The sequence below is a fragment of the Dysidea avara genome, chromosome 1, assembly GCF_963678975.1.
Source record: "Dysidea avara chromosome 1, odDysAvar1.4, whole genome shotgun sequence".
NCBI lineage: Eukaryota > Metazoa > Porifera > Demospongiae > Dictyoceratida > Dysideidae > Dysidea > Dysidea avara.
This window is the reverse complement of record NC_089272.1, coordinates 63648191-63672197: the sequence shown is the minus strand read 5'-3', so window position 1 is coordinate 63672197 and position 24007 is coordinate 63648191. Positions and strand designations below refer to the sequence as shown.

Below are 24007 nucleotides of genomic sequence, written 5' to 3'. Positions count from 1 at the left end.
CAAATGCTGCATGTGTTGGTTTAAGTACTATTTGACTGATAGATTTCTCATCATGTCAAATGTCAAGATCAGTTCTCTTCCTGGGACATAATGCACAGTGGTATCCCTCAGAGCATTATTTTGAGGCCATTGCTGCTTTGATATAGTTATGTGAACACTCTACCACTGACAATTTCTGAATGCATGGAGATATGCACTAACAGAAGAAAAGGTTGAATCGGTATGATTGCCAGTCTCAAAAAGTGGTACAGGCTAGTGATCTAATGTGACTCAAATTGACCTTATTCATGTTGACAAAGTGTGACATCATAATTGACAAAATGGCTGTGAGGAATTCATCATGCAGCAGCAAAAATGAACTTTGTTTGCTGCTTTCGCAACATGCATGCACTGTTGGATAATGAAGGTTATAGACAGAGAAGGGCAGAAGCGACATTCTGAGGCACTGTTTGAAAACTTTACATCATGCATAGCCGGTTTACTTTAACTTGTAATGGCCCAGATTCACTGAATATTATGAATCAGTGATTACAATACCTAGCTATGGTTAGTAGATAGCAGAACGGAATTAAATACAAAGAAATCCTGGTTCCCATCATAATAAGGATCATCCCAGTGCCTTAGGAGATAAAGGAACCACTGATGTAACTATTACACCAACTTTTATGATGCCACTAACATTTATTGAATGATTTTGTATATAGTTAATTGTGTTGCATTGTATTGCTATTGTGTGTACATGTGTTGCAGCTAGCTGGCTGTTATGTGTCTGTATTTTTGTCCTCCAGTGAGGAAGGGCGGCTCTGCCAATCATTGAGAGGTATAAAATCATCACTCAAACACTCAATCAATCAATCAATCAATCAATCAATCAATCAATCAATCAATCAATCAATCAATCAATCAATCAATCAATCAATCAATGCTTCCATTTGTGCTTTCTTTTTAAGATCATTCATAACTTGACATGTGTCCCACTCAGTGACATCATTTCATCTAATACCACAACAACAGCAGAATCCACCATCACAAAATCTCACGCAAATAATATTTTAGTTCCATTTGTAAGAACAGACACTTATCAGCACTCGTTTGGGCCTAATGCTTGTAATATCTGGAATAACTTATGTACATGTTGAGCTGAATCCTCAAAAACATTTAATAACTCATGGATACAATTACACATGATCTTGAAATTTGGCTCATTTGTAGTACTGCTTGACCCACAAAAAATATTTTTGTTCAAATGTCTGACCACAGATATATAATCCCCAGGATCTATGGTCTGACATAATATTTACGACCAATCAAAATTTTCACAATACATTTCCTGTGGGAAGCCATATAAGTACAGTGTCCATTACAGCCCTTTCCCGAACTTGTAATGGAGCTAAACCATATATGTCTGTTGTCGCCACCTTTGCTGTTACCACTAATCATCTGGTTGGGTGAAATGTTAACTATATTGAGAAAAAATCCACTTTTAATTTTTAGCTTTTTCCAGGATTCAGCTCAACTTGTACATACTATAACCACATCAAAGACTGAATTTACCTCTATTGAACAATTTAAGACTGAATCAAATTAATCAATTGTAATTACACAAATGTTTCCCCCCCTGTATAAAGTCTTCGCTTGCGAAGTTGACACAGTAATAATAAATCAATCAATCAATCAATCAATCAATCAATCAATCAATCAATCAACTAAAGGATCTATGAATCAACTGATCAATCAATCAGCGCGGGCCCGCCTGTGTGAAAGATCACATGACGTGTAATTATTAAGCTCTATCTTTTTGGTGCAGGCGAATTAATTAAACCAGATGTAAACATCGTAATATTATACGGAGATTAAAATGAGTAGCGCACCAGCAGTAGAAACACCGACCTCTTCAGAAAAGTATGTTCTTATCGCTGGTGTTAGGAATGTGTGTTGAGCGCAGTGTATGCTGCGTGTTGTGTGCGTTTATTTTAGTGACACGGAGTGGAAGAAAAACTTAAAACTCCCTACTAAAGATACGCGTCAAAAGACTGAGGTGAGTTGGTGCATTGTTTTACTGGTGTGTGATTTAAGCGCATGTGCTTACAACTTGTTGTAGGACGTCACTAACACTAAAGGAAACGAGTTTGAAGATTACTGTTTGAAGAGAGAATTACTGATGGGAATCTTTGAGAAGGGATACGAGAATCCATCACCGATACAAGAGGAAAGTATCCCTGTAGCATTAGCTGGACGTGATGTGATCGCCCGAGCTAAAAATGGGACTGGAAAAACAGCTGCCTACTTGATACCCATTCTGGAGAAAGTGAATCCCGAACAATCCATTGTTCAAGGTCAGATTAACATATTGTAAATTGTTCTGGAGTGTCAGCACTATGCTTGTTTGATTAAGAGCTTGGCTGGGGTTATGGAATATTTCATTTCAATGCAATGGGGCCTTTCTGTTTTGGATACTTTAGGATCATGTGTACTTGTTGGTGATGTGTGCTGTCCTGGAGTCTTACTGTGTGAATATCAAAGCATTTCAGGGTGAGGGGTTTCACTGTCAAGATGACAACACAACAATCTCTAGTTGCTACCTTGTTAGTTGGGTACAAATTGTTGTACACAAGAGGTCTGGTACACATATTATTATCATGAGCAGGTGCTTGTGTAATTGGGAGGTTGTTGTGCAGACAGCTTGTATACTGTTAGTCCTACTGCCAGACCACAAGGGTCTGATGATTATAAGCAATACACCTCGGCTAGTCACATACATGAATGATAGCTCATCAATCAGGTTCAAGAATGCCTCTGGCATTATGCGAGTAGAACTTGCTTTTATTCTGTATTGCTGTCTCTTTTACTGGCCACATTCTTTACCAGATACCAAGAAGTGTTTTATTATCGATGAAAGTTAGTTAAGTTCATGCCTGACAATGCAGCATATTGCGTAGAATAATTGTAAGACTTTGTACATGGTTAAGCATTACTGTTGCATGTCACCAGACCCTTGTGGTGGCTTGGGGGTGTGACTGACTATGTGGTTGCTAACAGTGCATTGTGTACAAAATGAACTGCCTTATATAACCACCTGCTTACTAATGTCACCTGTCTAAACCTGCCGACTTTATCTTCAACCCCATGCCATTACTTTTACACCTGTTGCATACAACCCTTTCACTATTATTGGGTTTGTGCCACCACTGGTGGTCCGCTATTATCCACACACTAAACAACTGTACAACTGCTAACATAAAGTGTACACATCAAACTACAAGGACCAGAAAAAAGGACAGACTGGGGCTAGTCAAATTTAAAATAAGACTTGACAACAAAGATTCAATTCTTTTCTAAAAACCTGCCAGTTTTCTTTCTTTTTTTAAAACCACTCAGGAAAAATATACAGCTCACTCTGTTATGTGTGCATAAAAGAAAAGTATTAAGTTTCCAGTTCCAAAAAGCTTGACTACTTATTCATCTAAATACCATTGAGGAAAAAAATCTGATGGATGGAGGGGGGTGGGATTTAACCTGTTCACACATGTGGCCTAGAATGAATTGATGCACATCAAATCACCTTATATGCTATGCAACTCATGTCACGTCATGTGGAAGCTTATTTTCTTGTTAATTCACTGTCTTCAAGCACCAGAAAATACCTCAAATAGAGCAGGTTTGACTTCAGTTGTTGATGTACATAATATGTGACCCAGTCTGACAAAACCGGGCTTATCGCCTATTTAAAAGTATCAAGAAATGCTGGTGTTAAGTATTTAGTGTGTTGTAGCTCGCCAATGGTTGAAGCTATGTGTACCAAATTTTCACACGTTTTACACCAATTCCTTACCTTCCAGATCATCCACTGTGCAATTAACCAACAACTAAGTTTTCCGCCATTTTAGATCGTTTTTAAACCGAGGTTGACTGTATCAGGCGAGCTGCAAATTGGGTGGGAGGCGGGGGCCCTGGAAGGCGGGCAAGATGGTGTTCAAAAATTGAAAAGGAAGGCCAAGGGACGAATTAGGCCAAGTTTTGAGCTATTGAGGTCTCAAAACTGGCTAAAATGAAAGGAAATTCACAGCAGAGGTACTTATTCAACACCACAGAGCTGTACAGCCACATACAGTCATTCCCAGGCTGACCAGAGCTACATTAAGGCCCCACACCACACGTACGGATCACCACTGGGCTCAGGAAAAGCAGCCAGCAAAACCAGACCACTCAAGTCTAGCTGATTTTAAATGTGGAATTAGATAGCTATAGTTTATTCATGTAGCTGTGTGTCCTGTGTGAAAAATCGAATCTGCTGACATGGGCGATAAGACTGGTTTTCTCAGACTGGGTCACATATAATTATGAATGTGTTGTGGAAAAGGTATTAGTTTGTTGATGTCATTGAACCCTGTAAAAGCTGTGGAACTTTAAATATAGCTTATATTAGGGAGGATCTAAAGGATTCTTTTGTGTATGTGTGCAATATAATTTTTCACACATTGATGGTACTGTTATTCCATTGCCTACAGCTCTGGTGTTGGTACCCACTAGAGAGTTGGCACTACAGACATCACAGATCTGTATTGAGCTAGCCAAGCATACTAAGGTCAAAGTGATGGTTACTACTGGAGGAACTAGTTTGAGGGATGACATCATGAGATTGGATGAGGCTGGTGTGTCCATGTGTCTGTGTGTAGTGTATGTATGTATGTATGTAGTGTATGTCTGTCTGTCCGTATGTAGTGTATGTCCGTCTGTCTGTGTGTACCTATTAGTGTTGTGTCTTGTATTACATTTGTGCCCTATTCTATTCCTACTCCATTCTGATACTCCAGTCCACGTGATAGTGGCCACAGTTGGTCGGATACTAGACCTGATGGATAAAGGTGTGGCCAAACTCGGAGAGTGTTCAGTACTTGTAATGGACGAAGCTGATAAGTTGTTGTCAATGGATAACACTCACTCTCTGGAGACTTTGATATCCTACCTGCCAACTGAACGACAAACTTTACTCTATTCTGCAACCTTCCCTGTAACTGTACAAGGCTTTATGGTAAGTATGTGTAGTTTGTGTGTGTGTGTGTGTGTGTGTGTGTGTATTGTGTATTGTGTATTGTGTATGTGTGTTTGTGTTGCGTGTGCGCGTGCGTGCGTGTGTTTGTGTGTGTGTGTTTGTGTGTGTGTGTTTGTGTTGTGTGTCTGTGTGTTTTTGTGTGTGCGTGTGTTGTGTTGTGTGTGTGTAGTGTGTTACGTATATGTAGTGTGCATGTGGGTGAGTGAATTAGCAAGTGAGTGATGGGAGAAAGTGAGAAAGGGAGTGGTTGTGTTAGTGAGGGTATATTACACTTGTACTGTCATTGCAGGAGAAATACCTAAGGAACCCTTTCACTATTAACCTGATGACAGAGCTAACACTAAAAGGTGTTACTCAATATTATGCCTATGTGGAGGAGAAACAGAAGGTCCACTGTCTTAACACTCTGTTTGCTAAGGTGAGTGCATTTATGGTTGGCATTAATAAGAAAGTGTTGGCTAATTCTGATTATTATGTTGTACCAATGTGCATATTTTCACGTTTATCGATACTGATTATTTGCCCACGCCTGTAACTGATATGCCAATAATATAACTGATATTCTTCAGAACGGGAGGAGGATTAGAAGATTACATAAAGTTTATCCGATTTTTCCTTTAAACTATTTGGGATCAATCTGAGGTGTCAAACTGTAAACATGTTATAGCTTACCAGCAATAAACTGTAGTCCGATTAGTGATCAATCATTTACTAGTTATAGAATAAGTGTTATAATTCTATTATCTCATCACCCATATCCCATAATAGTGCTGTGCAAAATACCAAGTATTTAGTTAAACTGTGGTATCTTTTTGTAATATCTTCTAATTTCTTGACACCACAATACCGTGGATTAAAGCAACAGTCTTTACAGCTTCACTATTAGTATGAGAAGTATACATATTGAAAGGACATGGACTGGTGTACAATAATTTACTACAATGAACTTGCTAACACAATACTGTCTTGAAAAAAAGATTTAGAACCATAGTACTTTTGTATCTGATCTAGTAGTAGAGGTCTAAAATGTGACCGTCTCAGCAAAAACCCAACTTGTTTGCACAATTTCCGGGGAAAAAATTTTTGATCTCAAAATTATTTGCAGTGTCCAAGGAATGGATCACCAAAGTTTCAGCCTTCTGTGGTGAGTAGTTTTGGAATTATAGTGCTAGACAGTAGGAAGAGCAAGATAATCGATTTGTACTGTGACTATACTGAAAATAAACTACAGGCGCTTACATTCGCAGTCTTAACTTCCGTTTGCATCAGTCTACGATGTTGCAATTTGGCTTAAAATGTTCACCATGAATTAGCACATCAGTCAAGGTATAGTGTTAGTCCTGTAGTCACTTGCGCATATGGGTATGAGGTGGTTTAGTAGAAGAAACGATGACGATCTTGTTTACATTTACCGCATTGTAACAAATACATGTGACACGCATAGTGTTGGGGCTACAGAAACGAAACAAAGATTTTTGAACTCTCCATGAGTATGCGAATAAGATGGTATATGGTTTTAATTGATTTGAGTCTTCCTTCTCTGAGTAATGGCCTGATAAAAACTTGTACCGTATATGACCGTATTAAAGCCGGGCTCAAATACACGCAGGGGCTCAAATATACGCCGGGTACAGCTGAGAGACTGTCATAATAAATGCCGGAGCTCATTTAAACGCCGGGGTGCTAATGATATCATGCAGTGCACTGAAAGGGGTTCTAAACTCGTGTGAGCTGCTAACTATACAATGATGTCTCGTCACCAGTCTTATGATGTCTTGTCTTGTTCGACTATGCCTTCTCTTCTGGTGATGGCCATAGCGTATTTATCGTGGTCATTGTCCGACTTCCAATGTTTAACCCAGCAGAGGAGTCCAAATGGGTTTATGTATGTGATGGGCTATGGATTTCGTATTTCGTAGGTACTTGTACTGGCACCTGTCATTCTCAACGAGTGGCTAGTAAGAAATAAACGCCCGGGTCCAAATTAACGCCGGTCTCGTTTAAACGCCGGGTCAAAAATGATTTATAGGAAATAAACGCCCGGGCTTCTATACGGTCATATACGGTATATTTTTTTCTTTGTAGCATGCATGATTTTATGAATAATTTCTAAATTTTGTTTTACTCAGTATGCATGCTTGAGCAAACAAGTCAGGTTTTTGCTGAGACAATCACAAATGGCATCTAACTTAGGCATACCAATAATAGTTGTACTGCAATATCAAGTAACAATATTGTACTGTCTGTGAAATATCCAAACTGCTCAGCACTAACCCCATATACTGTAGTTATTTGGTTAAACACCGCATGTGGAGTTTATTGTATTAGTTCCAAAAATTGATGTTGCAACTATTCAAATTCAGCCACCACTCAATGCCTAAACTTTTGTTTAAGCCTTTTTTTTCTTTCTTCGAAATCAACACTCATACTATTGAAGGTGAAATATTCAACCAAGGAAATATGGTATGTATAAGCCTTATACACAAATTCTGTATCTCTACTGGTATTACAAGCTCACAAACCAGTTACGTATGTTGCCATCTTGTAAATCATTGGGTTTTCACTAATTTTGTGGGTGAGTGTTCAGAGTTACGTTTATATAGTACAATATATGCTAGGAGCTCTGAACTATGAGCTCTGCTTATACTCGTAGGTGTACGCATAAGTTCGGGCAAGAAATTTGACTAGAAAGGTTTTTAGTTTTATAGAAAGTTGCAATGTAGATGTCACTAATGACATCATTTTATCACATCCACAGCTCCAGATCAATCAGAGCATCATATTCTGTAACTCAGTAAACAGAGTGGAGTTGTTGGCTAAGAAGATTACTGAGTTAGGATACTCTTGTTTCTACATGCACTCCCGGATGTACCAGTCTCACCGTAACAGAATATTCCATGACTTCCGTAATGGAGAATGTCGAAACCTTGTGTGTACTGGTGAGTACATCATATATGTGTGAGAGCCTAGTATGTTCCGAACAAGAAACTAATCACATTGAGAGCCTAGTATGTTCTGAACAAGAAACTAATCACATTGAGTGGTGAAAGTTACAACTTCCATAAGTACTGCTGCTCTGTCACACACAGAGGATTGTAAGGGTTTACTGTACAATACCTTTATGCAATGGTAGTAACTAGTGTTGCACCGATATGCATTTTTTCACATTTACCGATACCAATTATTTGCTTATTCCTGTAACCGATAATTATGCCGATATTTACCGATATTCTTCAATTCTTCAGAACAGGGGAGGAGCAGAAAATCACCTAAAGTTTATATAAACTGCATTTGTAATGACTATGTAATCAATGTTATTAATTGCATAGGAGGTCGACTTTTGCAATGTTTTCTACAGTTTTTTCACTAACTCCTTTCATGGAAAAGGAAGCCAAGTAGTTATATAACATCTAAGTCAGCTTATCAAACAGTGTTTTTAGTCAATTTAGTGAGACTCCAGACAGTGATCAACTAATTGTGTGGGCGGCCAATATATATACACAGCCTACTATAGCCTTGCTACCATACTTGTGCAAACAAACAAGCCAAAACAGTTACAACAAACCACGTACTGCTACATTCACTACCTTCTTTACTTTCACCTGTTTATTGCCGTCATTAACGATTGATTGTGGGTTTCGGTTAATCAGCAAATTATTTTTGCTTCGTAGCCGATACCAATACTTGTAAAAGTAGCTAATATCAGCCGTTACCGATAGTTCTACCGATTATCGGTGCAACACTAGTAGTAACATACAACTAGAAGACACCTGGAGCACATGGGTCTGTCAGATCAAAGTGACTTTTAACACTAACAAGTTGATGTTGTGCTACTTCTAAAAACCAGGCACTACTAGTTGTATACGTAACTGGAAATATAATTATTTTAACTAAGGCTTCTGTGTTGTAAATACTGCAATTATGCATAGATATCGTAATTTTGGATTTCGTGATTGGTGAATTATTTTGTAATCCTCTAATTGCATTGCTAAGGAAGCACATTTTGAGCAAACTGCTTTCAACAACTTATTATGCACAGAAGTATCTTCTCAACTGTTTATAGTTGTCTATAGTGTTTTTCCCACAAATTCTCTATACAAAACTTCAAGGCTACCCTTCGTTTTTGTTCGCATACGTATAGGACATGCTCCTTTTTGAGTCAAAGAGGTACACATTTCCTAGTAACCTAAGAGGCCTGCTACAGTGTTTTATGGTAGTTAAATACATGAAGAGCCCAATGGGAAGGTAGTTAACGAAGTTTGTAGAGAGTTGTTGCACCCTTATTTCAAACTGGCAAAAAGAAACCATCTCAGTGCAAACTTTGCCTATGCTGAAGTTTAATACAGGCTTCATTTAGTGTTTAATTTTCATAGGCTGACTGCTTTTTACCACTAAAAGGATTTGTTCATGGGTGTGTGTACAGACAAACATAGATAGATAGGTACACACACACACACACACACACACACGTTTTACGAAATTTTAGTAAACCAGGCGCGCACCCACAGCACGCGCCTGGTTTAAAAACAATTCCAATGTCTGATACACTAACATTTAGGCATTGGCTTTGATTGGTCTATCCAGCAACCTGTCTGTAATGTCCTGTTAATTGCAGTGGGACGGTAGGTTCAATTATGAGACAAGGTACAGTCCTCCCTCACGTGGGCTATTAGTCCTGGTCCATTAGGACTTTGTCTAGGATCTGAGTAATGCATAAGTTTCTTTGTGGCCAAGGCTTTGTATTGTGTGTGTATGTGTAGTATTTTATTGTGTGTATTCCATCTCTAGACCTACTGACTAGAGGGATTGATATTCAAGCTGTGAACGTTGTTATAAATTTTGACTTCCCCAAGACAGCTGAGACCTATTTGCATCGGATAGGCCGATCAGGTCGCTATGGTCACCTTGGTCTGGCCATCAACCTCATTACTCATGAGGACAGGTACTTATGTGAAACATGCATATACGAAGTATTTATATTTCAAATCAGATTCAACTTATTTCAAGTGGAACAGGAATTGGGTACAGAGATTCAGCCAATCCCGAAGGTCATAGACAAGAAGCTGTACGTGGCTGAGTATCAGGTAGACACAGGTGTTGCCGATGACAACCCACCAACCACAAAAGCATGACCGTATAAGGATGGGGTGTGGTCCTATCCTATATAATAAAGCCTCAGTATAAAATTATATCATCTTTAGTTAACAACTTATGTATTTCCAGAATTACACAATTATTTCAGTATTTACATTATACTGGGCTCTGCATTTCTGTTTATTTCGAACTCTTATGATTTGTGTTCTTTTTGGATATTTGCTATGTGTATATTTGCTACATAATATACATGAGATGTGATTAAAAATTGAAATGTATACAAAATTGAGTAATAATTTTGTACAACCAAAATGTGCTGAAAGAGTCAGGCTTTAAAAACTTCATGCTGTACATTTTGTCTGCAAATTGATTGTCAACAACGTACCAGGGTGCCATCCTGAAATGCATAGAAAACATGTTACACGATTGACTTGGTACTGTTGTTATATTTTGCAGGTATATACAGATAATCTATTGGTAGGCTTTGCAATGTCAAAAGTATTGATGCTCACAATAAAATAGTAGTAGGTGTGTCTGTTTACTCCGATACCTGTTAGGGAATATGCTGTTATTAACAGTGGTAGATCACCTGATCACTTAGCAGAACCCTACTCTTGTTGTCTTGTGGGCACACATTTGCTCCTTCAATATCTCCATGGCTTTGTATAACAAACAGTGCACCAATAGCTAAGCTAGTATCGTGAGAAAGCCTACACATATGTGAAACGTATTATTCCTCTGATTCCGATAGTGTGGTGTGAAAATGTATCATTGCGCGCTTAGCTTGAAAGGGGCGTGAAATCCGGTCGTATCAACACCTTCCTAATAGAGCAGTCCACAACGACCAAAAAGGAAACGGCCAGGTTGGCCACGCATTGTATTTGGAGGTGTCACCAAACTTGGCCATAAACCTTGTCCTAGAAATATCTCTTGTCACCTTCTCTACTGCTCAGCCGCCAATGGAGTGAAATGAAAGACAGAAGCACGCAAACAGGTATTCTATAAAAGATTGCCACTTCAGTAGTTTTGCAGTAGCGACATATACAAGTTTCAAAGTCTAGTCGTTGTGGTACATTTTGTCACTGAAGTGTCGTTGTTATGTAGCGTTGCTAGCCTGGTTGCTGGTGGCACTTGTAAGGTTCCCGGTCTCTTCCGGTCAAAGTGGAGCAGACGCGGGTAAGTTGCACATCTTTACTGTGTTGTATTGTAGTGTTTATATAAGCACTTAGACAGACATGCTTGATAAGTCTAAATTGGGACCCTTATAATGGTAAAGCCAACCATTTAATAGTTTCTGGTCATGTGATTATTACTGAGGATGTGGGTGATCTATACCACCAAATGGGTGTTAGTAAAAGGAGGAAAGAGAAATAAGGAAATGGAGTATTTCACTCCAAATAAATTATCTGTTTCCCATTCACCACCCACATCTAGTTACAGTCAGCTCTAAATATTCCATTATTCCGTATTCTTCCATTATTTTCTGGTTATTCTTGCATACTGATCTCGATACTGATAGGCTCAGTAAAACCTGTGTCAGCTCACGTGTCAGCAGTGCTATCAAGTCGACACAAACTTCATGCTTGTGAACTTAAAAAGGAAGGAACAAACTTAAGCATGCTTTTATGCAACTTTTTATGGTTGTGCCAGGAAAATAATGGCTTGAAAAGCTGCCAATCTTATAATGAAATAATGGAAATGGACTGCCTGCCTGTAAATATGCCTGAGTCCAGGATGGGAAACAGAGAATTTATTTGGAGTGACCTAATGTGTATTGGTGGTATTGTTAGCAAGTCATTGAGGGTGCAAGCTGGACAAGTGCATGGTCGAAACTTGAAATCTGAATTCATTATTTGGTGTTAAACAGTCAGTATGACTTTGCTAGAAGTAGCTAGAGTGACAATGAGCAAGATTGAATGAGTGTTCTCAGTATTGAGCAAAAATCTCGGCCCCATTCTTTAGACGGTTTTTTTCTTCCTCAGACATGGATCTGTAGATCACCTCAAATCTCATATTTGTGCGCCTCCTGCTGTGATTATACGATAGTGTGATTACTCTACCCAGTGACTCCTGTCACTACTGCTAACACTATTGTATGTATGATGTATATATTATGTATCAGATGATTGCACGTGACATTACCACATATTTAATGTAGTCTCGGATGTAGTGGTCGGTGTAGTAGAACAATGAGTCACCTAGGAAATCTCTTACAGTGTTTCATGATCACTATGTTATAACATGTACTATATTACAAACATCACAAGCTGTATTACCCATAGACTATGTATAAGTCACCTAGCCCACCATACAGTCATGATGTACAGAGAGTTGAGCATATACTGGTAGTGGATTGGTGTCTTGACATCACATCAGGAATCACCATATTAAAACTGGATCAGAAGAGCTGCTTTCATTCAGTATTGCTCATTGTCACTCTAGCTACTCCAAGCAAAGTCACACTGACTGGAACACCGAATAATGGATTCAAATACCAAGTTTCAACCATGCACTCGATGTCGGAAACCATGCACCTTTACTGATGGTTTCTAACACTCTCACTTGCTAGCAATATGACGAAAACGCACTATAGAAAAATGCTCCGTTTCCCATTTCCTCATTTCCCATTCCTCCGTTTAGTGACACCCCGTGGTCAATATTTGTAGAGCGATCTGCAACTGGATAGCAAGTAATCAAGAGATTATTTTGCACCAAACCAAGCAATCAAGATGCCTTAGAAAAAGGTGATCAAGGTGCTGCAGAAAACTAACGTAAACACATTGATACTAGACTGTGTCAGATGATCAAGGCTTTTTGTAGTAAACTAGTAATGTTCAAGCAATATTCTAGTTGATCAAATCTTGCAGATAGTTCTATAGGACCATTGCCTTTTTGTAGTGGGAAGGTATTAAGTAATATAATCAAAGTCTTACATATATGGTATTAATGTAGGACACAATCAAAGTGCTATTGTAATAACATGTGTATAATCATGGTTACCTTTAACCAGCTTAATTACACCATCATACAAATCTTATGTAATTGTGTTATACATCATATGTAGTGTACTCAATGAATCTCACGGTCAGTCAAACGTGCTGGTATATATTGCTAATGCATGGTTTTTAGTTAGACCTTGTATAATGGGCTAAAATATGGAGCAATGGTTTTCTGGTTTTCACTGCTGTAACTTTAAAAGGTTGTTTGCATATAATAAAAAACCAAAGAAGGATAATCTGTGCACATTATTGACTGGTTATCTCTTGCAAGGTGGTAGTAGCTATGATGTTTTATTAAATGATTAACAACCATGGTCAAAATACCTCGGAGTACATTTAATCCATATGTGATTGTCATTTGTATCTTGTTCCTTCCCTCAGGGTCTGGTTGCTCATGTGATCCACTGGCAGCATCATGTGATCCAGGTTATTACCCATTCAACAACACATGTGCACAATGTCCGACTGGAAACTTGTGAGTGTGTGCTAATTAATTAGAATATGTTATTTGTGTGTTGTCATAGCTGCCCGGGTGGTATCCAGGCACCGATGCCATGTCCGGCCGGTACAGCCAATGGGATGGTAGGGCAGTACAACATGTCAGCGTGTGAGGTACATAATTTGATCAGTTATTAGTTTTTGTAGTTGTCATGATACTATGGGGTACCACAAAATAGTGTCGTTTATTAAAAGAAAAAATTCAACGGTTGAGTTTTGAGAGCTGTTAAGTGAACTCTATAGTAAGGTCCACCTGTTTAAACTGACCATTGTAATAATCTCCAAATGTGTCATTTGTGTACAAAATTACCTGTCTAATAGAGCCACCTGCTTAATAATAAGTTAAGGAAATTTTGGCCTAAAGGCAGCAGAAATAGAACAGGTTTCACTGTATATATTGAGATGTTTTGTTTGCTACAATGGAAGTGTTAAGTTAGAGGGTGATGTGATTGTACTTACAACTTAAACCTTGCACCTCATATATTCAATAAGTACCCCGTGCTTATATTTGAGCATTTTATTTAATGATGTCACCCCATTCTATAGTCATGTGATCCAGGATACTATTCTGCTGTTGCCGGGTTACCAGCTTGTCAGCCATGTTTATCAGGATATTACACCAGTGAGACAGGATCACTTCACTGCACACTCTGCCCTTCAGGGCATAGTTGTGCAGATGCCTCAGCCCCACCCATCCCATGCACTCCAGGATACTACAGCACTGGAGGCAACATAACTTGTAATTCATGCCCTGCAGGCCGCAGGTGTCCTGAAGTAGCTACTGATGAACCAATACTATGTCTCCCTGGACTGTTCTCGTTTACAGCATCTACAGAATGTGTACAATGCCCTTCAGGCTATTATTGTCCGACTGGTTACCAAGATCCCATCGTGTGTCCTGATGGTCGCTATAACAATGACACTGGCCAATCAGAATGTCAGATTTGTGAGGCAGGGAGAGATTGTACCTCACACAATAGCTCTGAACCTTGCCCGATGGGACAGTTTAGTTTACAGGGTCAGGCTGGTTGTGATGCATGTCCTCAGGGGATGTTCAGTGAGGCTGGAGTGTCAAGTTGTCAGCTATGCCCTCCAGGACATTTCTGTTATGATCCATCGCTACAGCCTCAGGCATGTCCTGTAGGTTACATCTCTGATGATGGGGCTACCAACTGTACTGTGTGTCCTATTGGTACGTAAGTACATCCGTCTGTGTGTGAGTGTTTGTCGTGGTTATCCATTTGTCTTTCTCTTTGTATTTTATGTCTGTCTGTGTGTCTGTCTGTCTATGGTATGTGTGTGTACGTGCTCATACAGTGGAACCACTCTTTCCCCTCCCCCAATCAATGACTCAATGGCTCCATAATAAGAAGGATGAAGACTTTGATCCCAACTCCACACAAAAGTTATGTACATTGCAGAGTGGTTCCATTATTACATATAATATGTATACAACATTACATATCTTCCTTCAGGTACTATACCGGACACTGTGCAGGGAACCTGTTTACCCTGTCCCTCAGGATATTCCTGTGCTGACCCACGTCATGGGGCTATAGCATGTCAACCAGGCACTTATGCCCTTGAGGGTAATAATACAGCTTGTACAATGTGCCCTGAGGGCTATGCTTGCAGTAATCCCGCCCAAATACCATTGGCCTGCAATCTTGGTAAGATTTGTGAAGTGTGTTGTATGGGAGTGTTTTGTATGTGTATTGTTCCATGACCTCATAATTTATTTGTTTTTAGGAACATATTCACCACTTGGCTCTGCTCAATGTTTGCAATGCCCTGAGGGTGCAGCATGTCCTGATGCTACCATTACAGTGACATGCCTGGAGGGAGAGTACAGTGGCCTGGGAGACCACCTTTGTCACCAATGTCCTAGTGGTAGTTTCTGCCTTGGGGGCACAGCCACACCAACTGCATGCCCAGAGGGCACGTATTCTGTTAATGGATCAGCTGTGTGTTTATCATGCCCTCCAGGTAAATGGGAACATGAATAGAGACTTATGTATTTTGTGTTGTCTGATTTTAGGTCACATGTGTCCTAGTCCTGGGTTGGAACCGATCGAATGTCAAACGGGTTTTTATTCCCTTGGCAACTCTACTTCCTGTTTGACCTGTCCAGCCGGTTATTCCTGTTTATCCACTGCAAACATTCCAGTGCCATGTAGTCATGGTGAATATAGCCTGGAGGGAAACTATACATGTATTCTATGTGAGGCCGGTTATGCTTGTGGTGACAGCAAGAGTCTACCAAGATCATGTGATCCTGGTATGTGATGTAATTTAAGCTCTAATGAAATGTTAGTTACAGTCCTGTGCTTTTGATCTGGCTTTCTTACTACAGGCGACATTATTAGCATTGTCTCATTTTTAATCTATAAGTGCTACTCCAAAAGAAGGTAGTCCACAGTTGCCACAAGACTTAGTACTACTCAGTACTTCATAAAAATTTTATTTATTGTTGTTGCTAGGATACTACAGTGGTCCAGGTGCTACCAACTGTTCAGCCTGCCCTGCAGGGTGGGCGTGTCCATCAACAAGTGATCCAGACAGCAATTTTCCATGTCCCCCAGGAACATATTCCACAGGGCTGCAGGGAAACTGTACAAACTGCCACAGTGGCTATTATTGTCCAGATACAAGGTGGGTGGGGCTCAGTGATTACAAGGGTGGACTATATAACTACATAACATATGTTAGCATTATGTACTGCAGTTTCTAAATTTGTGTTAATGTGGACACTTGAGGACACCTACATAATCCAGACACTTAGTTAAGGTCCCAAAGTATCTCTTAGTGACTTGGAAACATCCTGATTGTTAAGGTGTCCTGATTGTACAGGTCAGTTTACATACTAAGGGATACTTTCAAATACTATGAGACTAAGTGTCTGGATTATGTAGTGTCTGGATTATGTAGGTGTCCTTCCTCAAGTGTCCACATCATTTGGACCAACCAATGGTGTCCTAATTATCAAGATATTCTGATCACTTGTTCCGCTACATAAATATTTTATTTTTCATTGTGTTATACAGTTTGGATCTGATATTGGAATGTGAATCGGGAACGTACTCAACTGGTTTGCAGGATTCCTGTACCCCATGTCTAGCTGGCCAGCAGTGTCCTCATGCTGATGGTTCCCTCAACCAGAACTGTACCAGTGGTCATTATTCCATAGGTATAGTTATGATGTCATTATCACATCATCATCATTATCCATTTACAGGTAGGAGTGTGACATGTGTTAGTTGTCCCCCTGGGTACTACTGTCCTCGTATTGACCTGGCTGAAGTGTTGGCTTGTGATCTTGGCACCTATTCTGTTGGTGGACAAGCGTCATGTACTACATGCCCTGCAGGAAGGTTAGACTTGTGTGTTCTTACACAGTGAGTATGTGTATGTGTGTGTGTGTAGTGTGTGTGTATGTAGTGTGTGTGTGTCTCTGTGTGTGTGTGTATGTATGTAGTGTGTGTGTGTGTAGTGTGTGTGTGTGTGTGTGTGTGTGTGTGTGTGTGTGTGTGTGTGTGTGTGTGTGTGTGTCTGTGTGTCTGTGTGTGTGTGTGTAGTGTGTGTGTCTGTGTGTAGTGTGTGTGTCTGTGTGTAGTGTGTCTGTGTGTGTAGTGTGTAGTGTGTGTAGTGTGTGTGTGTAGTGTGTAGTGTGTGTGTGTGTGTGTGTGTGTGTGCACGCATTAGCATGAGCCCAAATGTTCTATGGAAGGTTTAGATTATCACAGTCCCATTCATTCTCATAATACACTCTAATAGAACATACAGTTGCTATATAAAGAGTATACTCCCACACTCATTACAATCCCCTTCAGCCAGTTGAGAGTTTGTGCATATATTATATAGTGTATCTAGTTTGTGTTTAATATGGTGTGTTTCTGTGCCGTAGGGCTTGTCCTAGTGTTGACTCAGATACAATGGAGACATGTATACAGGGGACTTATTCATTAGGTAACCAGTCATCCTGCACACCGTGCAGTCCAGGATATGAGTGTCCCAACCCCTCAGGGAGTGAAATGTTAGTGTTAGTATATTATACATTCCATACATACATACATACATGTAATAGTTGTAACACGGGGTATTCAGGCTTTGCCTGATATGTATGCCCTCTGCCCTCGGGCAGTCTGGCATACATATCAGGCAAAGCCTGAATGCCCCGTGTTACAGCTAATATGTAACACTTATTAGGCTGATAGCCTGTACAGGGTGATCGATCACCCAAGCCAATACAAGTGCAGCCACTGAATGTATTATATATGCATGCCTAAAATTGTCGATTATGGGTCTGCAACTAATACGTTCTGGTCTCAGTTGGTTATGATAAACGGACATATCCTAGAGATATCATGGAGAATTTCCTTTACGTGAGTTTAAAGTTTTAATCAGTGATATTGAATCGTTTATGGGAAAACTACGCATTTCACTAAAGGCCTAGATAGGTAAGCTTGCTTGTAGAGTGGTTACTCCGTGCATAGTGGTAGCTTTGTGATGGGGGTCTGTTCGTATTTGAAAACGTGCGGAAACGATCAAATAAATAAGTGATAGCACTAGTTTTCACCTTAGTTCAACGTTTTTCAACTCGTAGGATGGCGAGGATAACAAAACGCTCTCCATCTGAGTGGTTTTCATAGCGAAATCCAAGTCGTGCATCCCAATCACGTGAGTGTTCCCACAATCGATTTCAGCATCAACGTCAGACTCTATATAATCACTGCCCAGTTGTAGACCGGCTACATTTCACATGTAGTCTGGCTAGCCGGTAGCCTGGCTAGCTGGGCTACATACGAAATGTAGCCTGGCTAGCTGGGCTACATACGAAATGTAGCCTGGCTAGCTGGGCTACATACGAAATGTAGCCCAGGTGGCTCCTTTGATCTGAGGTGTGAAAGTGTTACATACATACATACATACATGCATGCATGCATACATACATACATACATACATACATACATACATACATACATACATACATACATACATACATACATGCATGCATACATACATACAACATACATACATACATACATACATACATACATACATACATACATACATACATACATACATACATACATACATACATACATACATACATACATACATACATACATACGTACATACATAAATACACACACACACAGACGCACACACACACACACACACTGTACATGTAATGTAGCGGTTTGTAGTGTACTAGTCAGTGAGAAAAATAATCTATGGCTACAACTGAATGAACCATGAGACATTAAAGTAACCATGCCACGTTCTTAATTTGTGATATCCTTTATTGACAATCAGTTGTATATTATGTTTAATGGAATTTCAAATGCTCATCGTCAAGGCAAGTTCATGGTGCATGTATTGTACAGTACCTACTCTGGTTGGTGAGAGGGCACATCTCTGGTTGAAGCGACGTGGAACAGTGAAGAAATCAAGCCATGATCCCTAATATACAGTACTACCATACTGTATGATTTACAATCTTGGTGGTGTATGGCTTCTTATTATAGCCAAGATGTTCTGTTGTTTGTCGCTGGGACCTTCTAGAGACTATAGTAGTGGTGTGCGATATCAGGATTTTTATTTCGATATTATATCGATATGATATTGGGGTAAATATCGAAATTTCGATACGATTTTCGATAATTTTTAATTGTGTGGGTGGTGTAATTGCGTGGGCTGCCTATATTTATAAATATGTTTGAAATACAATTTGCACACAAACCATTGCATAAAACTAATAATAAGCCTAGAAAACTGGCAGACAAGTTTTTAAAGTGGCTAGATAGTACAGAACCAATGGCGTGATTGTGCAATCACGCACTAAATGCTGTAGATTTATTGAAATATTCTTCGATATTTCGATAATTATCGCAAATTATTACCTTTTCGATAAATATCGAAATCTGCTAAAGCAGTATCGAAAATCGATACGATAACGATATCGACAAAATTATCGCAAAATCAATATTTTTTCGATATATCGCACATCACTAGACTATAGTAGATGTGACTCATGACTTGTTCGCACAACTTCTTACTTTCTCAGCATATTTTGTAGTGTCCAAGGAATGATCAGCCTTTTTGTGGTGAGTAGTTTTGGAATTATAATAGCGCTAGACAGTAGAATAACAAGAAAATCAATTTGCACAACGACTATACTGAAAATAAATTACAGGCACTTTCATTTGCAGCCATAACTTCAGTTTGCATTAGTCTACAACAATGCAATTTGGCTTAAAATGTTTACCATAGATTAGCAAATCAAAGTGTTAGCCCTATAGTCACTTACGCATATGAGTATGAAGGCGGTTTAACTGAATAAATGATGGTGATCTTGCTTATGTTTACTCGTAAACAAATGCACGTGACACGGGGCTACAGAAACGAAACAAAGGTTTTCAAACTCTCCATAAGCAGGCAAACAAGATGGTATATAGTTTTAATCGATTTGAGTCTTCCTTCTCTGAGTAATGGCCCTATCAAACTTGCATATTTTTTCTTTGTAGCATGTGTAATTTTACAATTTAGAAAAAAAATTGTTAGAACTCAAAACGGTCGCAATTGATGTACATATGCATCATGCATAAGGCCAGTGGAACTTCCATTATTCAAACACCTTTATGCCTGTTCAATCATAAAAGTGCAAATGAATTTTCAAGCCAATCATTTTTGCTGTATTCAACCACTCTTCTGACAAACTACTCTAATAGAACAGTCACTTTCACTTTTCCATTGTGACAGATGAATATCATGATTATTGAATACAGTGTGGTAGTACTGTATATGTCACAAAGGCTCACACCTTGCCACAACATATCTCAGCTTCATGACAACTTTGCAAAGCCAGAAAGATGCCTTCAATGCGACCCAAAATGTTTCCTTATAAGGTAGTTACTAGAATTTAATTTTGTTTGACTGAATTTTTTTTTCTAACTTCCTGACTAACAACTAATGCTACATACTTGGGTTAGACATCGATTTAGCCTTACTGGTGCTTTTGAAGTACCACAGTACATAGAATACATGCTTCATGGACTTACGTGTGTACCTCTGTCCTCTGTGTCCCATTTCTGTTTGCTTGCAGCTCAAAACAGCCGTAGTATGTCCATTGCTACCCATGCTGATGAACAGGCATTAAACTAGCAATTCAACATAAGCATACCTCTTAGTACATCTCAAAGCTTATAATTATAACCCTTAGCAAAAAGAGTGCATTTTTGATTGATCAGAAAATCCAGAGATGAAGTTTAATTGTGCATGGCAATATTGATGATGATTCAGTTCAAACAGATGTTCTGTTTTGCATAGTTTATTTTGAGCTAGTACAGTAAGCTGTTTTGGTACAGTAGAACCTCGATTGTCTGAATCTCGATTATCCAAACAGTATATGTGACTGCTCTATTAGAGTATTTCACCATTAGATGAACATTCTTTTAGAGTAGTGTATGTTCTATTAGAGTAGTTGAACGGAACTCTGTATAAATGAAGGGGCTTCATTTATCCAAACAAATTCACACTTTTCTGAACATTTTTATGAGTGAACTGGCACACAGGTGTTTGGATAATGGAGGTCCTACAGTATATACATGTAGATATTTAAAGACAAAGTTTCTACTGATCTATTAGATAGGCCCATTCACATTTTAGTCATGAAGAGGAGCTGGACATTGTTTTGAACTCTGCTTGTGCAGTACATCATACATTTTATCATGTAGCCTGTGCTAAATAATTTACTGAACTTTTGTTTTAATTATGTGTAATAGTTGTTTATTCCTACAGCACTGCTTGTACTAGTGGATACTACTCACTGGGGTCAAGAGCTTCATGTGAGGTATGCCCTGCAGGCAGCAGCTGTTCATCAATCAGCAGCCCGCCAATCCCATGTCCCCTGGGGACTTATAGCAATGAAGGAGATGTCAATTGTACGCAGTGTCCAGCTGGATATTACTGTGCTGTGACTAATGGTGAGTATCCTGTTCAGTTGTTAGCACACTCTAACTGTTAGCACCCTTCTCAGTTGCCCTGTTAGCACCCCTTCAATTATAAGCACCCTAATGTAATACACATGTTATATGTGCCACCAAAATACTCTAATTGAACAATCATTTTATTATTGTTGTGATGAGTTCAATTTGGAAGACTTGTTAAGAGAAGTTTCACTGTGCACACATGTAAACTGGGTATGTTTGTAACAAGTAGATGATGTGATATTTACTCCCTTGGTTGTCCCCTGTAGATCAACCCCAATTGTGTGATGCTGGATTATGGTCAACAAATGGATCTGTTAGTTGTCTGCCATGTAACTATGGTTACCAGTGTCCTGCTGGCTCCACCACACCCACACCTAGTGATGCAGAATGCCCCCAGGGAGCATGGTGTGATGGTGAAACCATGTATCTCTGCCCCCCAGGCACTTATGGAAATATCACCGGTGCAGTTAGCCATTCACATGGCTGCTTTCCTTGTCCTGATACATACTACTGTTCAATGGATGGTTTAACAGACTACTCTGAGTATCCCTGTAGACCTGGTTATTATTGCCCTCTGGGCACAACGTCAGAAGATGAGTTCCCCTGCCCTGCAGGCACGTTTAATCCCAACAGTAGCATCAGTAATCTTGCAGAAGCTTGTCTGTTGTGTGAGGAAGGATTCTATTGCCCTCAGGGCTCCAGTGGTGGTATTACATGCCCTGCGGGGTTTTATTGTCCAAATGGAACACCGTCTAGTGATCATCATCCTTGTCCTATAGGTTCCTATGGTAACATGACTGGACTAGTGTCAGCTGATCAGTGTGTTGAGTGTCCCCCAGGACATTACTGCCTCCAGGGGAGAAGAGATGAGCCCACTACAGCACCTCTACCATGTAAACCAGGCACCTATAATCCATACAATGGAACTGGTCATGCTTTTAACTGTTTATTGTGTCCAGCTGGTTTGTCTTGTCCAATGTATAGCCAGGTAACAGCTGATCTTTCCTGTGATCAAGGACACTATTGTCCTAATGGAACAATCCAGCCTAATCAATATCCATGTCCTCCGGGGACATATTCTTCCTCCTTTGATCTTACAAAGCCTGAAGAGTGTAGCATATGTCCAGCTGGACGTGCCTGTGGCTGGGCAACAGGATACAACTCCAGTGAACCACAATTCTGTGCTCAAGGGCATTATTGTCCAGCTGGTACACCATCACCACTTAGTTTTCCCTGTCCTCCAGGCACCTACACTAACAGCTCCGATCTAACATCAGCTGACGAGTGTGATATCTGCCCTGAAGGCAAGTATTGTATTGGTGGAGAATCAGGCCCACATGCCGCCTGCCCTCCTGGATTTTACTGCCCTAATGGAACAAGATTTGCGGAAGAATTTCCCTGTCCATTATCCACTTACAATCCACTGTTTGGAGAGCCATCTGTAGCCAGTTGTGTCAATTGCACCCAGGGGTATTTTTGTGAACAAGGCTTTTCCCAGCCTGAGGCGTGTCCTGCAGGCACCTACATGCCATATGGTGCTGCAGGTAATATCACAGTGGGTGACCCAGCTGGAAACAAGAGTGATTGTTTGAGCTGCCCTGGGGGTAAGTATTGTCCAGTAGCTACCATCACCCCCAGGCAATGTGGAGTTGGGAAATATTCACCAGTTGGTTCAGTAGCTTGTCTGATGTGCCTTGCAGGGCATTATTGTGATGACAACTGTACCTCAGAGGTGGACATGCGTAACAACAAACAATGCCCTGCAGGCAACTATTGTACTACTGGTCTGACATCAGTTGGTGACAGTGTACCATGTTCAACTGGTTATTACTGCCCTGAAGGTACGTCTGTGTGACATAATGTGAATTGTAGTGTCTATAGAAACTAGTTGCATCCAGTGTGTGTGTGTGTGTGTGTGTGTGTGTGTGTGTGTGTGTGTGTGTGTGTGTGTGTGTGTGTGCGCGCGCGCGCACACACTACAGTAGATATGTCATAGTTATCATACCCTTGGGGGCCACCTAGTGTTTGGACCAGGTGTATTTGATGTTTTACAGATAATGTATTTTCAACTACTTTAACAGAACACTATTAAAACTATCATTTAGCATTCAATTAGCTAAATAAGTGTAGTATTTCAATAACTTAACATTTCACTGTGTGTACTGTAGATATCTTGATCAGTTGGTGTTTGAAAAAGTAAAACATATTCCTTTACCTGAAGTTATACAGTACCAGTTCTCACTCACGTAAAGTAATAATTTGCTTCTATTTATGTACAGTAGAGGTTTGTTCATCCAAATATCATTAACCATGTAAATAGTGACTGTTCTATTAGAGTAGTTTGTCTGTGCTTTGTATTATTAAATGTTTT

At 39.7% G+C, this 24007-nt stretch overlaps 2 protein-coding genes across 2 annotated transcripts in view; both read left to right on the top strand.

Moving 5' to 3' along the window:
- Nucleotides 1-1763: 1763 nt before the first annotated feature.
- On the top strand, nt 1764-10431 carry LOC136240716 (uncharacterized). Its single transcript, XM_066031754.1, has 9 exons — nt 1764-1902; nt 1978-2038; nt 2102-2336; nt 4509-4652; nt 4815-5032; nt 5343-5471; nt 7812-7992; nt 9842-9995; nt 10044-10431. The coding sequence occupies exons 1-9, from the start codon at nt 1859-1861 to the stop codon at nt 10183-10185; spliced, it is 1308 nt and encodes a 435-aa protein (XP_065887826.1). The 5' UTR covers nt 1764-1858; the 3' UTR covers nt 10186-10431.
- A 537-nt stretch (nt 10432-10968) lies between these two features.
- The window catches only part of LOC136240708 (uncharacterized), a 58972-nt gene continuing 45933 nt past the window's right edge, over nt 10969-24007 (top strand). The window contains exons 1-14 of the mRNA XM_066031741.1: nt 10969-11141; nt 11252-11323; nt 13528-13621; nt 13671-13758; nt 14191-14836; nt 15120-15314; nt 15394-15630; nt 15683-15922; nt 16125-16296; nt 16689-16831; nt 16880-17015; nt 17549-17677; nt 21446-21630; nt 21903-23477. Coding sequence (XP_065887813.1) covers nt 11117-11141; nt 11252-11323; nt 13528-13621; nt 13671-13758; nt 14191-14836; nt 15120-15314; nt 15394-15630; nt 15683-15922; nt 16125-16296; nt 16689-16831; nt 16880-17015; nt 17549-17677; nt 21446-21630; nt 21903-23477 — 3937 coding nt within the window. The 5' untranslated portion in view covers nt 10969-11116. The remainder of the gene's footprint in view (nt 11142-11251; nt 11324-13527; nt 13622-13670; nt 13759-14190; nt 14837-15119; nt 15315-15393; nt 15631-15682; nt 15923-16124; nt 16297-16688; nt 16832-16879; nt 17016-17548; nt 17678-21445; nt 21631-21902; nt 23478-24007) is intronic.

Excerpts from the sequence above, each read along its gene's own strand:
- LOC136240716 (XM_066031754.1), top strand. The coding sequence starts at position 1,859 with ATGAGTAGCGCACCAGCAGTAGAAACACCGACCTCTTCAGAAAA. Across the intron at positions 1,903-1,977 it reads ACACCGACCTCTTCAGAAAA|TGACACGGAGTGGAAGAAAA; the intron begins GTATGTTCTTAT and ends CGTTTATTTTAG. Across the intron at positions 7,993-9,841 it reads TCGAAACCTTGTGTGTACTG|ACCTACTGACTAGAGGGATT; the intron begins GTGAGTACATCA and ends TTCCATCTCTAG.